Source organism: Leptodactylus fuscus, chromosome 2 (assembly GCF_031893055.1).
Source record: "Leptodactylus fuscus isolate aLepFus1 chromosome 2, aLepFus1.hap2, whole genome shotgun sequence".
NCBI lineage: Eukaryota > Metazoa > Chordata > Amphibia > Anura > Leptodactylidae > Leptodactylus > Leptodactylus fuscus.
The window spans coordinates 199,608,620-199,628,982 of NC_134266.1; the positions used below are offsets into that span (position 1 = coordinate 199,608,620).

General features: G+C 42.4%; 1 protein-coding gene across 2 annotated transcripts in view; it reads left to right on the plus strand.

Annotated features, from left to right (window-relative positions):
• Positions 1-20,363, plus strand: part of TBC1D4 (TBC1 domain family member 4) — a 127,905-nt gene that overhangs the window by 71,763 nt on the left and 35,779 nt on the right. For both annotated transcript variants that reach the window (XM_075265409.1, XM_075265410.1), the window contains exons 2-6: positions 4,982-5,575; positions 8,644-8,733; positions 17,344-17,448; positions 18,436-18,568; positions 19,423-19,514. In XM_075265409.1, the coding sequence (XP_075121510.1) occupies positions 4,982-5,575; positions 8,644-8,733; positions 17,344-17,448; positions 18,436-18,568; positions 19,423-19,514 (1,014 nt within the window). The remainder of the gene's footprint in view (positions 1-4,981; positions 5,576-8,643; positions 8,734-17,343; positions 17,449-18,435; positions 18,569-19,422; positions 19,515-20,363) is intronic.

The following is a 20,363-nucleotide window of genomic DNA, read 5'->3' on the forward strand; positions in this document are numbered from 1 at the left end:
GCCAATCAGCGCTGGCTCTGCCGGAGGAGGCGGAGTCTAAGGTCGGACCTGAATGGAGACTGGTGTGGAGCGATCTTAGACTCCGCCTCCTCCAGCAGAGCCAGCGCTGATTGGTCGAGTTCCGTACTCTGGCCAATCAGCGCTGGCCAATGCATTCTATTAGCCCGATGAAGTAGAGCTGAATGTGTGTGCTTAGCACACACATTCAGCTCTACTTCATCAGGCTAATAGAATACATTGGCCAATCAGCGCTGGCCAATGCATTCTATTAGCTTGATGAAGCAGAGTGTGCACAAGGGTTCAAGCGCACCCTCGGCTCTGATGTAGCAGAGCTGAGGGTGCACAAGGGTTCAAGTGCACCCTCGGCTCTCCTACATCAGAGCCGAGGGTGCGCTTGAACCCTTGTGCACACTCTGCTTCATCAAGCTAATAGAATGCATTGGCCAGCACTGATTGGCCAGAGTACGGAATTCGGCCAATCAGCGCTGGCCAATGCATCCCTATGGGAAAAAGTTTATCTCACAAAAATCACAATTACACACCCGATAGAGCCCCAAAAAGTTATTTTTAATAACATTCCCCCCTAAATAAAGGTTATCCCTAGCTATCCCTGCCTGTACAGCTATCCCTGTCTCATAGTCACAAAGTTCACATTCTCATATGACCCGGATTTGAAATCCACTATTCGTCTAAAATGGAGGTCACCTGATTTCGGCAGCCAATGACTTTTTCCAATTTTTTTCAATGCCCCCAGTGTCGTAGTTCCTGTCCCACCTCCCCTGCGCTGTTATTGGTGCAAAAAAGGCGCCAGGGAAGGTGGGAGGGGAATCGAATTTTGGCGCACTTTACCACGTGGTGTTCGATTCGATTCGAACATGGCGAACACCCTGATATCCGATCGAACATGTGTTCGATAGAACACTGTTCGCTCATCTCTAGTTGTGATGTATGTGCATTGCAGGTACCGCACTCTATATAAAGTCTTGTAGTGCTACTTTGAGAATCTTGTAATATATTTAGTTTTCTGTGTTTGTGCTTCTGTGCAGAATATTTAATCTAATCTCTTAGACTGTGCTTGTGTTTTCAAATAATAAATGAAGGACATTTGGCATAACTGTGTGGCGTATAGGTACATGCGGTCCTGGCATACATCATGTGATGTTGGCTGCTTCCTCCCAGTAGGTTTGTTTATACAACTAAAGTCAATAGGAGGGTGAATATGTTTCCCTCTTTAGTTAGATACCTTATTGTTTTACAGGACACAGAATGTTGTAGCTTCTTAAATATACATTACTTTGTATTAATGTTATTTATTTATTGTCAGTCCATGATATAGTTGGGCGACTATGATCTAAATGAAAATCACAATGAATTGAACATTTTGCTTCAATTACAATTAATGAACAATAATTTTAGTTAGTGACATATCCTTTAGCCAATGGCATTGTCAGACAAGATGGCATGGATGGAAAATACTTAAAGGGGTTTTCTCATCTCAGTGTATCAGCCGTCTGTCTGAGGCATCTGCTTCTCAATTCCTGTATTTCTCCTGCCTCACGCCCCTTCTGAACGGGACACACCATCCTTCTGCAGATCAGATATTATGCAGGTGTGGACTCAGTGTTATCTGTGTGTTTACATAGAAAGATAACAGACCAGGCAAAGTGCAAATAGCTGAACGGATTGTCCTGCTGACACTGAGTAAGTGATGTCACTTGTCCTATCTCCCAGGTCTGGGGTTATAGCAACGCTGTGTAAACAATGGAAGGAATAAGGTCACATTGCAGGCAAACAAAGCAGAATTTCGAAAGCAATATATTTAGGAAAAGTCTTCAATTTACAAAGGCTACCAGTATAGATAGGATCCTTGAGATGGGACAACCCCTTTAAAATAATTGATGTAAATTTACATTTTGGCGCCTATCAATTTTGATCATTTTGTGAATAATTACCCAGCCCTAGTCAGGATGATCCTAAAAATTGCTTCCCCTTACTTCTATCTGTTTCCCTTCCATATAGATGGGTGTTTTATATATGAAGTTCTTTTTAGCAACAGATTGTTGCTCAGTGGTCACCGTCCTTGTTAGAATTGATCATCTATTGTATATGAATTACTGTCCTAAGATGTAAAATGCCAGAGATGCACACAGTGTGCAGCAGTGTACACATTTCAGTTGAGGGACAGAAAGTGGATATCAGCGCAGGTTTTCATGAAAAGGAGCCAGAATTTGCTAAACTATGTTATAGCAAATTTATTAACATCACAAATGCTGGAAGAAAAACAAAAGTTGTTCAAAAGTTTAGTTATACTTTAAGGCCTCATTCAAATTCAGCACTGCAAATTGGTAGCAATGTACATTACATTGTAACATTGTAATTCATATGAAGTGAATATTTGTGTTTTGTATATGAGGTTTTTTGACTGCTGGAATTTATTACAAGTTTTGTGATTTATGGGGATTTACCTGCAGCAGTGGTAGATAATGTGAGATGGTTTGAGATACAGAGCTTCATAGCCAGTAGTAGTAGGTAGTACTATGTAGGTGCATCTCAGGCAAGTGTGCTTTGTAAGTTGTACAAGTCAAGTAGAAAACTGCTTCTCTTGAAGGTTGCCAGGGTCCTGTCTGCCTTCATTACAGGAAGGAACAGCTGTTGTACAGCATGAAGTAGTCTGCTGAGCGCACTACAGCGAGAGATCTGGTATTTACATGCCTTGTCTGGTTATGACACTTCTGTCTATAGGGAGATTTTTCAGTGCTTCCAACACAACTGCCAATGAATGCCCTAACTTATCTGCATTTACTATATACCATCACATCATATAGGACATGTATGCCCTCACTTATCTGCATATACTATATACCATCACAGCATATAGGACATGTATGCCCTCACTTATCTGCATATACTATATACCATCACAGCATATAGGATATGTATGCCCTCACTTATCTGTGTATACTATATACCATCACAGCATATAGGATATAACCATGTGAATTTATTTGGTTGTTGCAAGAAGAAAACAGATCTTAATGGATTAAAAGTGTTTTTCCTACTTCTGAAGGCTTTCTTCTTTAGTAATATAGTTGTTCTTTTGCTCGATAGTGGAAAAATAATTTGTATTGCACTAATGCCTCGGTTCTCAAACAGTGGTAAGTGTATCTAAGCAGACACACTCTATGTCTTCAGAGGGTACTCTGGATGCACAGTGTATATTCATCGTCTTGGGAGTTCATTGATGTAATGTAAGCTCTTGAGGAGAGGATAGTTGGCCTAGGTACTCTGAATTCTTCATACCCAACCATAGCATAGGGAAAGTGAATGGGAGCTGAACTGCAGTAGCCCGAGACTATACTCTGTATACAAAGCTATCTTCTGGCTCTGTATGTTGTGTAACTGCAGTGGTCGTGGCTGCTGATATCAGCTGATCGGTTGGGGTGCTAGGTGTCTGACAGGTCATCAATATCTTAATCCTAGAAAACCCCTTTAAATCAAATGTCCAGAAGTGAGATGTAGAAAAGTATGTCTGTACTGTCCTGACATTTATTTCCCCCACTTTATCTGGCAGATACACTGCAGATTTTACCTGTAGATTAGAGCAGGTAACATCTGCAGCATTTTAGTACAAGCCAAATGGTTAAGATCTCATTCACATGCTGCTAACATTGATCTTTTTCAAATCTGCTGAATTTTCAATCTATGGCAGATTTGATGTTTATATTTCACCATTTTCCATGTAGCAAGGGAGATATCGGCGATGAAGGCCCCTAGAGTTCCCTTCATCACATAAAATATACAAGTATAATAAAAGGCAAACCATAAGTACAGTAGGTAGTGATCTATTACAGATTTTGGATTGAGGCCCAGGAACTTCAGGCTATGCCTCAGGATTAACCTGTAGATATTGGTATTGTAGTAAAGTCCAGAATCCAAGTGGTTTTCCTGCCCCATACTGATTTTTTTTTTGTACTGTTGAACATATCAACAGGTGATCAATATCAATACCTGGACACTGCACAGATCAGCTGTTCTAGCAGGTTCTGAGTGCTGGAAGCAGTTAGTGGATGGGGGAGCAGCATATTCAAATAATAGGAGCGGCATAGCAGCCCCATCCACTGCATACCGGTGGTTCCAGGGAATTGCAGCGCTGCTCTTATTACTTGAATAGAAGTGGTGCTGCACAAGTTTCCTGTCCTCTAGCAGCTTCTGACACCCAGAGGTTGCTAGAATATCCTCTGGATAGGTCATCAGTATAAAAAATCCAGCCTAGGGCCGGAAAACCCCATTAAGGCCTCGTTAACATGGGGCTAGGGACTGCGTATTTTGGTTCTGATTTTGACGCGGGAAGCCTAGTCATAATAGAACCAAAAGGCACCTACCTCAACTGTTGCGGCTTCCGACAGTCGCGGCTTCCTGCTCCGAAGTAGGCCCAAATGAATGGGCCCAGATGGAAGGGTGCTGCCACGAGGCAGACGCCGTGGTTGAATCAGCCGCGGAATCCGCCTGAAGAATGGGCAACTCGCTGCTTTTTTCCGCTAGCGGAAAAAGAAAGCTAGGGGTCTGCATAGACCTCTATTGTGAAGAAGATTCAGCGCCAAAATCTGCCCCCTCTTGCCCCATGTGAACAAAACCTAATACTCTTGTGATGTAGTGCTTGGGGCACAGTCCTCAGTTCAGAGTCCGTGCCCCAGACATTCAGCTTTTTAGTACTGCTTCTCTATCAACCAGGTTTCCAAAAAAGATTTACCTAGCAGGTTGCCAGATATACTGATCCACTTCCCAGGCTCGGTTATTATGTCCTGTATAGAGATAGAAGAGATTTAAAATACAGAATCCACTGGCATGTGTGTACTCACATTGGTTTTGTGATCAGTCTACAGTGGTTCATGATAGGAGGACTTCAGTCAAGTAATAGAAAATGAAATTGCTATCCGTATGTCTAATTCGTATGCTTTTTTTTTTTTTTTTTACTATTCAGGTTTCCACAGTCATCAGTAGCATTCGGCAGGTTTCCAAAGTTGCGCTGAAGGAAGACTCCAAGCCCAGCAAGGACAATGAAGATGCCTTTTATAACTCCCAGAAGTTTGAGGTTTTGTATTGTGGGAAGGTGGTAATAGTCCATAAAAATGCTCCTTCAACTCTTATCGATGACTGCATAGAGAAATTCTCTCTGCATGAACGTCAGCGTCTGAAACTGCTGAGTGAGCAACGCAGTGTGGACTCCAGCTCTGACCTCATGTTTCCTGAGACTACCGTCCCAGTTTCTCCATCCGATAGTACTTTTCAAGAACTGGACACTGACTCTAATGCCAATTCTGCCTCCAAGAACCATTCAGGGATATTTACAGTAGGTAGCCAGAGCAATCTTGCTGGTATTCGGGTATCTTTTCCTGAAAGGATACTTGAAGACTCAGGCTTTGATGACCAGCATGAGTTTAGGTCTCGATGTAGTAGTGTTACTATTCAAAAGAAGGCTTATGATGGAAAAATACAGTCAAGAAGACGACATGCAAGTGCACCAAGCCATGTACAACCATCTGACTCTGAAAAGAACAGAACCATGCTCTTTCAGGTATGTAAAAATCTGAAATATCTCCCTGTGGGTATTCTGTACCTGCAATTCCACCATGTTACTCTTTCATGTGGCTACCACCCACCCAACCAAGTAACACCAGCATCTTGGCCTCATAACTAGGTTATGTTCACACAGCGTTTTTGAGGCAGAATTGACCTCAAAATCTTTCTCAAAAAAACACTTTCCAACTCTCCCATTCATTTCAATGTGAGTCAGTAGCAGATTTTTTCTCTAGCTGATTTTTCATCAGTGTTTTGTCTGCCTTCCATTAACTGCGAGGCAGAATCTGCCTCAAGATAGATCTTGGGGGGAAAAAAAAATCTGTGTAACTCCTATTGAAATGAATTGGAGAGGCATTAGAAAATGGGTGAAAATCTAAGGTGCAATATTTAGCTGGACCTCATGTCTATTAGCCAAACTGGAAAGCCGCTATGAAAAACTGCTGTTGTGGAGGACTGACTTGTCTGTGCATTACAAGTTGGCCCATTTATTGTGAAGCTTCACTTTCCCTGCAATGCTGCCGCTGCAGTAAATATGTGGCAACAGCTTCTAGCGATCATCTCATCATTATGGGACCTGTAACACAAAGGGGGCTATCCAAACAAGACCAGCCCACTAAATACAGCAGAGTCAGTGAAGGGGTCAAAAAAGCTAAAATACAAGAAATTTTCACATCAAGAATTTGAGGACCAAATAGCAGCTAGCTTCTACCTGTTTTTAGTTCACTAATTTAGTTTATTATTTGGGTCATTCCCCAAAATACATTTACCTTATTCCACAAGTCGTAAAGACTTGTAGAGTTCATGTTGGAGTCATGCTCCGAGACCTGAGTCATCTAATAGTTTATTCCACTGGATTATTCCCTCTGAATTGCTTTCCGTTAGTTCACTTTTCAGGTACTTAATTGCTGTTATGTAACTGTGCGGTGTATGTGCCATTACCTGCCAATTCTATGTGCAATTTGTTCCGTAAAATACTGTACTGTTGTGTATTTAAGTATTGTCTAAATCTGAAGCCATTGCTGTTATTCTGTAGGTGCATAGCCTAGCTTTGACAGTATAGAAATATATGGATACCATTCCATTATACTTTACTATACGAATGGTACAATAAAAGTATTGATATTTATCATGTGTTGAGTAGGCCTGTACAGCAGACATGTATAAAGGACAAGCATTATAAGTAGAGATGAGCGAAGACTGTTCGATCGAATACATATTCGATCGAATATCAGGCCATTCGAGGTATTCGATTGGAATCAAATACCACGAGGCAAACACAGTAAAAATTTGTATCCCCTTCCACCTTCCCTGGCGCTTTTTTTGCACCAATAACTGTGCAGGGGAGGTGGGACAGGATCTACGACAACGGAGGTATCGAAAAAAGAAAATTGGAAAAAGTAATTGACTGGCTAAATCAGGTGACCTCCACTTTATACGAATGGTGGATTTAACATTCGATTAATTTGAGACTGTGAACTATGTGACTGTGAGACAGGGACAGATCTATAGGCAGGGTTAGCTAGGGATTACCTTTATTTAGGTGGGAATGTCACTCACCCAGCTCTTTGGGGCTCTATCTGGTCGGGATCTCTGTCAGCTTGCGATATGCGCGAGCTGACTTTTTCCCATAGGAATGCATTGACCAGCGTTGATTGGCTGAATGCAATATGGAGTACAGCATTCGGCCAATCAACGCTGGTTCTTCTGGAGGAGGTGGAGTCTAAGATCGGTCCACAGCAGTATCCATTGTGGTCCGATCTCAGATGTAGCAGTGCTGACACAGCTCTGCTATACGGAGAAGCAGCAGAGCTCAGCACACACAGAGATGCAGCAGAGCTGAGTGTGCAGCAGGGTTCAGCGCGCACTCAGCACTGCTACATCTGAGATGCAGCAGAGCTGAGTGTACAGCAGGGTTCAATGCACACTCAGCTCTACAGCATCTGAGATGTAGCAGTGCTGAGTGTGAGTTGAACCCTGCTGCACACTCAGCTCTGCTGCATCTCGGGTGAAGCAGAGCTCAGCGCACACTCAGCTCTGCAGAACTGAGCGCATGGCCTGCTCTGCTTCATCTCTGGTGTAGCAGTGCTGGCTGTGTGCTGAGCTCGGCTGCATCTCCGGAGTAGCCAAGCTCAGCGCATGGCCAGCTCTGCTTCATGTCCGATGTAGCAGTGCTGGCCGTGCACTCAGCTTGGCTGCATCTCCGGAGTACCCGAGCTGAGCGCACGGCCAGCTCTGCTCCATCTCGGCATAGGAATGCATTGACCAGCGTTGATTGGCCAAATGCCATACAGATTATAGCATTCGGCCAATCGACGCTGGTTCTGCCGGTGGAGGCGGAGTCTAAGATCGGTCCACAGCAGTCTCCATTCTGGTCCGATCTTAGAGTCTGCCTCCTCACAGACGAGCCTCCAGCAGAACCAGCGTTGATTGGCCGAATGCTGTACTCTGTATGGCATTCGGCCAATCAACGCTGGTCAATGCATTCCTATGGGAAAAAGTCAGCTCCCGCATATCGCAAGCTGACAGGGATCCCGACATAATACAGTGACATGCTTCTCCTGCTGTCCCAGTTGCATTCCAAGGTGTTGGCATCATTTCCTGGGGTGTCATAGTGGACTTGGTGACTCTCCTGAGTCAAATGGTGGGATCCCCTGAAACGAAGCATTTCTCCCCATAGACTATAATGGGGTTCGATATTCGTTCGAATAGTCGAAAATTGAGTGCTATTCGTAACGAATATCGAATATTTTACTGTTCGCTCATCCCTAATTATAAGGGCTTTAGTACAGCCTGACGAGCTGCTTTACAAATATGCACCATCAGATATATACAGAGTTGTAAAACTGGAGTCAATCACATGCCTTTGATGACTTAAAGTGATCATGTACCCTGCTAAAAATGATTTTGAAATTGAACAATCCCTTTAAGTCAGAATTCATTAATAAATGCAGCACGATGTTACAGCCCGCTGTGTGCGCATTACTTATCTGTATAACATACTACATGAATATTAGTTTCTATAATTTAGTAGTAATAATAATCTCTATGACATTTATTTTGCAGGTTGGAAGGTTTGAAATTAATCTCATAAGTCCTGATACCAAATCTGTAGTGCTAGAGAAGAACTTCAAAGATATATCCTCATGTTCTCAGGTAAGCGTCTGCTTATTGCCTCCTCCTGTCTTTGTGCGGTTGATGACACAATGTAGCCTGCAATAGAAAACTGGATTTTTGCAATGCATTAGCATTGTAATGCATTGAATAGTGATCAGAACCCCTTGGGTTCAAGACCCCTAAGGGGTCTAATAAATGCAAAAAAAAAATAGATAAATAAAAAAAAGTAAAAAATAAATAATTAAAAAAAAACCCCTAAAAATTAAAAGTTCAAAAACCTCCCTTTCCCTAGAACATATGTCTGTGTGATCTGCTCTGCCTCCGGCCCACTGTTTAAAAAGTTTGAGGACTCCTGCTCTACAGGAACGGAAACACGATAAATATATATAAATGACCCCCCGAGTATTCTATTCTAGGTATATCTATGAAACCCTATTGCAAAATTCATGTAATAAAAGGGATATGGACTCACGGAACAGGGATGTAATATTACCACTATACAAGTCATTGGTGCGACCCCATCTGGGATATGCAATTCACCTTTGGGCACCAGTTCATAGAATTGATGTTCTAGAGTTGGAAAAGGTTCAATGGCGGCAAAAAACTGATAAGGAGCATGGAGGACCTCAGTTATGAGGAGGGATTAAAGGAGAATTTATTTAGTCTTGAGAGGAGTCGAATAAGGGGAGACTAGATAAACCGGTATAATCGGCCCATAAAAAAATATGGGGAAAAGCTGTTCCATGTAAAATCAGAAGACAAAGGGGGCACTCCCTCCACCTGGAGAAAAAAAAGGTTTAACCCCTTCCCATCACAGGCATTTTTCGAATTTTGTTTTTGACTCCCCATCTTCTTTTATTCTTCCGTTCTCAGAGCCATGTGAGGGCTTATTGTTTGCAGGACGAATTGTTCTTCACAATGGTAGCATTTATTATTCTGTACAATGTACTGGAAAGTTGGAGAAAAAAATTCAGAATGGGGTGGAGTTGGAGAAAAAGTGCATTTACGACATTCTTACAAACTTTGTTTTTATGGCATTGACTGTGCAGCCAGAATGACATGTCACCTGTATCTATGGGTCGGTATGATTCCGGGGATACCAAATTTACTTTATATTATTTGTTTGCTTTTTGTTTTAAAATCCAAAATTTCACAAAATTTTTTTCTTGGCATCTCCATATTCTAACACCCATAACTTTTTTTTATATTTCCAGTTCCAATAGATGCACTATTTAGTAATACCCTTTTGGGGAATGTCTTATGTTTTTTAAAATTTTGAGTTTTTTTCCGGCGGGGGCATATTCAGACACAGGCATATATAATTGGTTAACCTATGACCAGTCTCAATAGCTACAATGAAATGACAAGTCTGTAAGCAATCAGTAGGCTCCTAACTGTCATTGGAACAGACGGTTCATGTCTCCACCAGGTTTATTCTCCAGAGGTGACAAGGCTTCTGCACGGTAAGGACTGTGAATCTGTGGAATAGCCTACCCAGGAGCTGGTCACAGCCGACAGCTTAGAAAACAAAAAAAAAAAAAAAGGATTAGATGCCTAGTTAGAGCAAAATAGCATTGATGCCTATGGAAATGTACAGAATACTTATTTCCTTCATTCATGCCCTTTCCCATCTCCTGGTTGTACTTGATGGACATTTGTCTTTTTTTCAATCAGACTATTGCCAGGGCATTGCACTATTGCAGGGCTGTTTAGTGTCTCATAGAGCACCTTCTTCTCTGTAGGTTAGGTAGTGGCCATTAGGATTAACAGGCAGTCCCACATCATATTTATATTTCCGTGTATATGCATAGGTGCAGTCACCGTTATAAATCTATAATGGTGATCATGTACAGGATGGCTTATGGTGCTGATCTCTGCTGTATTGTAGACACCACATGACATCACAGGGCACATAACATCACTGACATTCCATGATGTCACAATGGGTATAGAATGTGTACAGCTCTTAACCTGAGCCATCTTGTGTCACTTAACAGATAGAAGAGGACGGTGGACTTGGGGCAACATGGTGGTGGCTCAGTGGTTAGCACTGCAGCCTTGCAGTATTGGAGTTCTGGGTTTGAACTGCCAGGAACAACATCTGCAAGGAGATTGTATATTCTCCCCGTGTTTGCGTGGATTTCCTCCCATTCAACAAAAAAAAAAAAAAAAAAAGTACATTGTGATCCCTATATGGGGTTTACAATCTACATAAAAAAGTACATTGTGATCCCTATATGGGGCTCATAATCTGCATTAAAAAAAATGTGCATTGTGATCCCTATATGGGTCTCACAATCTACATTAAAAAAAAGAGGACGACGTTGGATTCGCTGGACGACGTTGGATTCGCTGGACGACGTTGGATTCGCTGGACGACATTGGATTCGCTGGACGACGTTGGATTTGCTGGACGACGTTGGATTCGCTGGACGACGCTGGAGTAGGCAGCAGGCCAAATATGATCCAGGGAGATATCCGATCGTCATTTCTGGGGTCAGGAAGGAATTTTTGGCCCCCCTGAGGTATAACTCTCCAGGGGGGTTGTTTCGCCTTCCTCTGGATCTTCGGGTCCAGTGGCTTTCATCTCAGGACAAGGGTAGGACTGGTCAAAGTGAACAGAAAGTTCTTTGCCATCCATCATGCCTGACCTCCTGACCTCTCAGTCACTGTGACCATTATTTAATTTAAAGTGCCAGTAATAATTTAATTACAATGTCTACAATGTCTATGTTTACAATGTCTATTTAATTACAAAATCTACGTTGTGGTGTTTGTCTTTTTTTCCGGATTGTTCCTTACATAATAGCACTAGATGTGGCTGCTGATACTGACTATAATAAAGTGTAGATTTATATCACTGGGATATTACAATGTTAGATCCTGTTGTAGGTTACATTTCAAAAACCACGGGGTTCAGTGTTATAGGGTTTGGTACCCCTAATGGGGGAGAAAACTGTGCATGCATCCTTCAGTCAGCAAAACCAACTGAATGTCACGGTTGTGTAAATGCCCGAGCAACCGTAAGCTGAATGCTGCTTGCACCTCTATGGAACAGGGGTAGGAAGACTTTCCCTGGCGCTATGACGCAGTGAATCAACCAGGAAAACCATAAGACCCCAGTTCAAATCCTGACAGTATCCTTGGAATTGTACCGAAATGTAGAACATAGGTGACATGTCATTTTGGCTGCACAGTGAACGCCGTAAAAACGAAGCCCCTAAGAAAGCCCCTTTGAATTTTTTTCCAGCCTCCCTGTATATTGTATAAGATAATTAATGGTAGTATCATGAAGAAAAATTTGTCCTGCAAACATTAAGATCTCATATGGCTCTGAGAGCAGAAAAATAAAAAAAAGTTATGGCTTTTGTATGGGGGGGGGGGGGGGAGTCAAAATCGAAAATCAAAAAATTCCTCCAGCAGGAAGGGGTTACATTTCTGACTTAAAGGGGTATTCCCAACTGGCCTATTCACCATCTTGCATACTGTGTGCCGTGTTCACTTCCTGGTTTTCTCAGTACGTCAATGGGCGGGGTTTTACTTGCTGTCTCCCAGACAAAGCCAGCTTTGATAGATGATGAGAATCCCAAAATTACATGCTACAGGATAAAGAGTTGGCTTGCAATAAACTGTTTTAGGGATGTGTTTACATACAGAGGTAATAGACTCCCTGTCTTAGCCCTTATCAGCAAAATTCAATTAGCAGACTGATAACTGGGAGATAAACAGCTCAGAAATACAAGCTGCTCCTGAGTCCCGAGCACTCAGCTCCCCCTCCCCTATCTGAGAGCAGGGAGCTACGTCACTTGTCCTGGACGGAGAGATAAGACCATCCCCAGGTCCGTGGTTATGGAAACGCAGTGTAAACAATGAAGTTAATATTCTCAGATAGTAGCCAAACAAAGCAGTTTTGATGAAGCTATAAATTTAGGAAAAGTCTTAACTCCACATAAGCTATCACTATAGATAGGATCCTTGAGATGGGACAACCCCTTTAAAATAGAGCTGGACAATTAATCAAATTAATTTGATTAATCCACTCAGAGTAAATAGTACTGTAATTGTACAGTGAATGTCTGCTTTTAAATATGGTACCCGTATCATGAGCTGCTAGCCGAGTGGGTGCCATAGCCATAGGAAAATCTGTTTCACACAGCGGAGACCGGGCGGCAGTGTCTGTGATGAGAGAGCTGGCAAGAGCAATTTAATATAGTATATGAAGATAAATTTATGACAGTCATGAAGCCGGTAGTCTATGTGTTAATCAAGGTTACAAACTATGTGCCAAATTTCATCCAAATCCGTTCAGCCGTTTTTTGTGTGATCAAGTAACAAACATCCAAACACACAAATTTTCACATTTAGGGGCAACATGGTGGCTCAGTGGTTAGCACTGCAGCCTTGCAGCGCTGGAGTCCTGGGTTCAAATCCCGCCAGGAACAACATCTGCAAGGAGTTTGTATGTTCTCCCCGTGTTTGCGTGGATTTCCTCCCATTCTACAAAGACTAGGCTTCAGCAAAGTGGTATTGTAATCTCTGATAGAAGCAATCTAATGATTGCTGGTTCAATCGCCCCTGGAGAAGCTTAAAAAAAAAAATAATAATAATAAATTAATTAAAATTTCTAAAAATATATTATAAAATTAAAAATGTGAAATGTCCAATCAATCTCTGCCTTCGCTATAATGCTTATAAAAGTAAATAAAAATAAATAAAACACCTTTATCATAAAATGCCTGGCCTAGAGGAATATAAACTGATTTATCTGATTGGTGGGGGCCTTTTACAGGGTGACTTTTTTTTTGACCTTGGAGGAAATTCCTGTGTAAAGTTTGCATACTAAGCGTATTAAGTAACATATGAGAATGAAAATTTGAATACATTGTGATAATATTCTCTTAATAAGTACCGTATTTTTCGGACTATAAGACGCACTTTTTTTCCTCCCAATATGGGAGGAAAATGTGTGTGCGTCTTATAGTCCGAATGCAGCGTGTGCAGCGTCTGTGTCCTGTCTATGAGGAGCAGCACGGAGAGCAGCACGGTGCCTGCCTGCTCTGCCCCTCCTTCCCTGTCTGTGTCGCGTGTTTGCAGGAGCGAGATATGAGAGGCAGGGAAGTAGGGGCGAGCCAGACAGGTGAAGGAAGCGTGGTTTCAAGCTTGCCGAGAAAACCACGCCTCTTTCACCCGTCTGGCTCGCCCCTCCTTCACTGCCTCTCAGATCTGGCTCCGGCAATGAAACCACACAGACAGGGAAGGAGGGGCGGGCCAAACGGGAGGAGGAGGCGTGGTTTTCTCGGCAAGCTTGAAACCACGCCTCCTTCACCCGTCTGGCCCGCCCCTACTCCCCTGCCTGTGTGGCTTCATTGCAAGAGCAAGATCTGAGAGGCAGTGAAGGAGGGACGAGCCAGACAGGTGAAAGAGGTGTGTTTTCAAGTTTGCTTAGAAAACCACACCTCCTTCACCCGTCTGGCCCGCCCCTTTTTCTCTTCTTACATAGCTTCACTGCAGGGTGTCTCTTTCCATCCATGGATGAGATTAGATAGAATAGATAGACAGACAGATAGACAGACAGATAGACAGACAGATAGGAGATAGATAGATAGATAGATAGATAGGATAGATTAGATAGATAGATAGATAGATAGATATGTTCAAATCACCCCATATCCCTACAATACATATAAAACAAAAACATTACTGTGAAACACATACACATTTGGTATCCCTGTGTCCGAAAGCCCCCGGTTCTATTTACATTGGTGAAATATTATATTATTAGGTTATTAAATATTTTACCAATTATTTTTCCTTAATTTTTTTTTTCCCTATTTTCCTCCTCTAAAACCTTAGTGCGTCTTATGGTCCGGTGCGTCTTATAGTCCGAAAAATACGGTATTTGCATCCAGTTCATCCACTTCACACATGCAAGTACTGGGATGTGTAGATTGGCAATGCTTTGTATAAAGCCAAGTCGTTTTAGCCTCTAAGGTGAAGGTGAATGGATTATGGATTTAGCGGCCTCTATTGAATTAGTAGATTATTGTAAGAGGCTTTTGGGTGACCAGCTAACAAAATTCAAATGAATGCAACATGGCCATAGGCAAATTGCTGCTGTATATGAAACCCCATTGCAGTAACAGATGTTTCATCACTATTGATTTGAAAGGGTTAATGTACAAAAATAAAGTTTTAGGTGACAATATAAGTTTTTGTAACGTTGTGAAGACTGAAAGATCAATTCTGTAGTAAGTAACAACCTGTGGTTCTTTACTGTGGATACAACAAGGCATAATAACAATTGACAACAGCCATCCACCCCAATGGAGGCACAGCTCTTAAAACCGTGAGGCTGGACAGATGGTTCTGTGGCCAGTAAGTGTTGGTTCTAGGTCTGGCCATCTCTCAAAGTGTCTCTTTTTCTTTCTTCTCTCCGTTTCAATTACACCAGCTGCAAAGCCCAGGCTGTGGTGGAGGTCTAAAAATGGTGCCAGGTCTGGCCAGAAGCTCCTGTTTGTAGCTATAAGGCCCATCAAAAATTCTCTTTACAGACTTTGTTGTACACACAAACACATATGAACAAGAGCTATACTCCTCTCTGGTTTCTGACTGCTTAGAGCAGGGGTGGGCAATTAATTTTCCCATGGGGCCGCATAAGAAATTGAAACTATGCTAGAGGGCCACGCTATGGCAAATTTAGCTCCACCCACTTCTACGTTGACTCTGCCCATTCCCAATCATCTTTCCATGTGCCCCCACAAAGTATAATCCTCCTACAGTCACCCGTACACTATATGTCCCCACATTGTAATGTTCTCTTCCAACTGCCCCACAGTATTAAGTCCCTCACCTGGTGCCTCAGTATAAACTGGTGGAAACTAGAGGGGACATGAAGCTGGGGCAGCTGGAGGGGGACATTAAGCAGTGGGGGTAGTTGGAGGTGGGCAAGAAATTGACAGCTGGAGCGGGACATGAAACTGGGGGCAACTAGAGGGGGACATTAAACTGGGGGCAACTAGAGGGGGACATTAAAATCAGGAAGCAGGAAGCAGACATTAAAACAGTAGGGGTAGCTGGAGGGTGACATTAAACTGGGGGCGACTAGAGGCAGACAGGTCCCCCTCCACCTACCTCCATGGTTTAATGCCCCCTCCAGTTGTCCCCATTTTAATGTCCCCCCAGTTTAAGTGCCCTCTTCATCTATCCCCAGTTTCATGTTCCCCCCTCCATGTCTCCCTCAGTTTCATATCTCCCTTCATTTGCCCCATTTCATGTCCTCCCTCCATCTCTCCCCCAGTTTCATGTCCCCCCCCCTCCATCCGCCATCTCTGCCCTAGTATAACATTCCCCTTCCGTCTCTGCCCCTAGGTTACTGAGACACACACACAGATAGACACATACATACAGACAGACACATACATACAGACAGACACATATAGACAGACACATATAGACAGACAGACACACACATATAGACACTCATACAGACATACAGACAGACAGACAGACACACACGCTCCCCCTGCATCTTACATTCCCCTGTCAGTACCTTATGACACACTCCACACGTCTCCATCTTCCTGCACTGTCCTGCCGGCACTAAGACACGCCCCCTAGACAAGCCCCCCTAGTCAAGCTGTGTGGGCCGGTCTGAATCAGTCAGAGGGCCGGATATGGCCCGGGGGCCGGGCTTTGCCCAGGTCTGGCTTAGAGGATCTTTAGCTAAGGGAGTGTTCACACTAGTGTCCGCTGCTAATGTCCGTTCAAAATCTTATGCGGACATTAGCTGCGGACACTAGCTGTGTCCGTGACATTTTGCATTGATTTAAATGGAGATCGGGTGTGTTCTTTCACACTCCGTGTCTGTCCTTCAAGCGGACAGAAAAACCCGACATTTAGGTTTTTGCTGTCCGCTTGAAAAGTCGGACATCTTTGGGAACGGACAGATAAGGACAAGCACGGAGTGCAAAAGAACGCACCTGATGTCCATTTAAATCAATGTAAAATGTCACGGACACAGCTAATGTCCGACGCTAATGTCCACACAAGATTTTGAACGGACATTAGCAGCGGACGCTACCTGTCGGACACCGACGGTAGTGTGAACGCTCCCTAACTTGTCACTCCTTAATTTGGTTATCCATTTTCTAATATTGATGGCCTATCCTTTAGGATCCACCTTGACCAATCACATTAGAAGATTCTATTAATTGATGTACATTAGTCTTTCTTGTGACAAGCATGATGAATTGGAAGGATTACAGCAGGCACATTACCAGCTGCTGGTTGATTTTAAGCGTAATGTTTGATATATGGCCTATTTTAATGGGTTTATCTACAATTGAGCATATAACTTAGTAACATTATAGATTCATTGCTTTAGATACTCTGCCTTGATCGTAAAGGTTTTTTTTCAACTAACAACACTGTGGATAGGGGGTAAGGGTCTCATCTTTAGGGACCCTACTGGTAACAAGAACAAGGTTTTCAAGTTCCCTATGTGAATGGCGCTTAGTTCCACCATTCCATTCACTTTGGTGGAAATGCTGGGGAGATCTTCTTGGCTTCTATGTATGGTTCAGGACATAGTTTACATTGGTACATTCACTCATTGGTCATTTACTCATCTTTCCTTTTTTTTTTTTTCAGGGTATTAAACATATTGATCACTTTGGTTTCGTCTGCCGTGAAAGCGTGGAGCCTGGTATAAACCAGTATGTTTGCTACGTCTTCCAGTGTGCCACAGAAGCTCTGGTGGGTAACAAACTTGGTGCTGTTTGTGGCAATCTAAATATGCATGGGAATCAAAACACCTAGTGTTAAAGTAGGTGTCATGTCTAGCCATAATATTTTATATCTTCAATATTAAATTTCTATATATTATGAGGCGGTAACAGGCAGTCATGGTATATCTCACCCAGGTTCCTGACATATGTGTGGTCCAGTGGGGGTCTGGAATAGGAATCAGCCCCAGGTGTGGGTCCTAAGGCTCCTTACTTGGCCATAAAAGGCTGCAGAGCCTGCATTTCAGGGCAGATCCTGGGAGTGGGAGGAGTTGCCTGAGTTTGTCCTGGAGAGCTGAGTTTTGGCTGAGAACAAACTGGGACTTGTGCTTTGTTTGATCGTGTGGCCGGAAGTAAGCCACACATATAGTTAGCCTATTCTGTATTCGTTAGAGCTCGGACGAGCAGGAGTTTTGTTTTCCTTTTTTGCCTGAAGTTAAGGCTGTATTTTATTCTGCTTATTTTTGTACCTGACGTGGAGGTTTGTTTATTTATTTTGCCGGGTTTTTTTTCCAAATAAACCTGTTTGCACCAAATTTTGTATCCCTGTCTCTGACTGATTGGGTCCGCACCATTGCTGCTACCGAGCTACCTTCCCCACAATATATAGTCTTACGAGTCTGGATCAACCCATCAGCAAGAGACTTTATAAAACTGTGTGTACTCTATGTAGGAATTTCCTAGCAGTAACCAAATGGAAAGAACTGTCTTCAATGAGAATAATGATGAGCGCTTGGGAGGGAGACTTGATGACCTATTCTAGGTCTATGTTGTTATATTACACAACACTTGTGATATGAATGTTATGAAACACGAGTTATCATATAAGGAAGCAGTATATATCTTATGAATATGACAAGGCAATTTTGGAACAATTAAGGAGATCCTTCAAATCTGTACTTTGGTAAAACATTTTGCAAATAGATTTTTTTTTTATGTGTTTTTTTGTTCTTTTTAGGTGGATGAAGTCATGCTGACCTTAAAACAAGCATTTAGCACTGCTGCCGCTCTCCAAAATGCCAAGACACAGATCAAGCTGTGTGAAGCCTGTCCTATGCATGCCCTACACAAACTCTGTGAGCGCATTGAAGGTATGAATTTACATGGCACGGAACTGAAGAGTGGAAAGACAACAGGAATGCTACTTAAACAATAATTCTTACAATGACAAAGTCTTAAGGTGGCCATATACATCATATAACTAATGGCTGAACACTCATTTGTATGACAGCTATTTCTCCCACCCCCACTTAAATTTGGGTTGCCCACATTGTGACTGCCTGAATCCTACAGCTGCTCCACTGTGGATCGGAAGTTACTTTACGCTTGTCTATGAGATTGACATTGAAAACCTAATGGACCTGCACAGACAAAGGGACATCTGGTCCGCAGTGAAGAGGCTGTAGGATTCCATCACAATGTAGTTATATGGTACGGCTGGCACTGGAACGGAAGCTGGAAAGTAGGCAAGAAAGAGCTATATAAGAAGAATCCCTTCACTACTGTTTGCCCATTTTCTTTACTACAGGAGAGAAGAGGGGGAGTGGTACAAAAATTTTTCCAGTGTGCTACTATAAATGGACTGAAAGAACTCAGACATGTAGAGGTTAATTTTATATAGCATTATCATGGTCTTTACTTCTAGTTATCTAGTTGTTTGACAGAGAATTTACCGTAATTCAAGAATAAATGTTACCAATATATGGTGGATATTATTCAGCTCAGGGAATAGAAAAATTGTCTTGGAAATCCAAATGGTTTTACACAAAGTTTTTGCTTGAGGTCTATCAAGAGGGCGTGGAGCATTGAGGAAAGTCCATTTGTTCATGGAAAACTGGACAGTCATAGTACATATTAGGGATATGCTTTTAATCAATTCACTTTTCTTCTAGATTTCTCATCCTGACAGTTCACTTTTGCTGAGAGCTTTGTTTTTCTTTCCTAGGGCTGTACCCACCAAGAGCCAAGCTGGTAATACAGCGACAATTGTCCTTACTCTCCGACAATGAACAAGCAGATATTTTTGAAAAAGTCCAGGTTATCTTTTGTTTTACTCACTCACTTCCTAAAAGCTGAAAATATACAATGGCATTATATTAGAAAGTATTGTATAAATCATCAAGGTACAGAAAACACGGCAGCCCATACAGTATTTCTACTTATGACGTATTAGTTCTCATCGACATATTTATAGAAATACTATATTAAAAAGTATTAATTCAATAGATAATGCAATATATTCTCTGCATTCATATGCATTATAAATCATCCAGTCTCCGCTTTGTGGGTTTCAATCTTCTGCTGACAGGAGCTGGAAACCAGGCCGTCAGTGTCCACCCGTGAGTGTTTTGTGGTCTCCGTGGCGAAACAGGTTTTTTTAAAAAATCGGACACAAAGTCCTGCATGTCCAACAACTTTGTATCCGGTTTAAAAAAAACCAAAAAACGATTTTGCCGCAGAGACCACAAAACGCTCAGGGCTCAAATGAATGGGTTTGAAAACTGACTGACGGTTTCCATCCCCTGTCCAGTTTCTAGGGCAGAAGATGAAAACCTGAAAGCGGAGACCAGGCGCAGGTGTGAACCCGTCCTAACATAAATGTTTCTATGATAATCCTAACTGCATGGATGTTACTCAGCCTTCTTTTATACATCCATTATTAGCTGATGTATGACAGCATCTTGTATGTCTTCCATGATGTAATTAGGAAGTCAGGTGCCTCAGTGTTGCAAACCATTAGAGGGCGCTCACTGGAATGTGCAAGCCTGTCTTCCCTGATGTAATTAGGAAGACAGAATCTCAGTGATATAGCCCAATAAAGGCTGCTCACTTTAACATCATGCTCGACCTTCCAAGAGGGCTTTGTTTTGCAATGATTCTGGGATT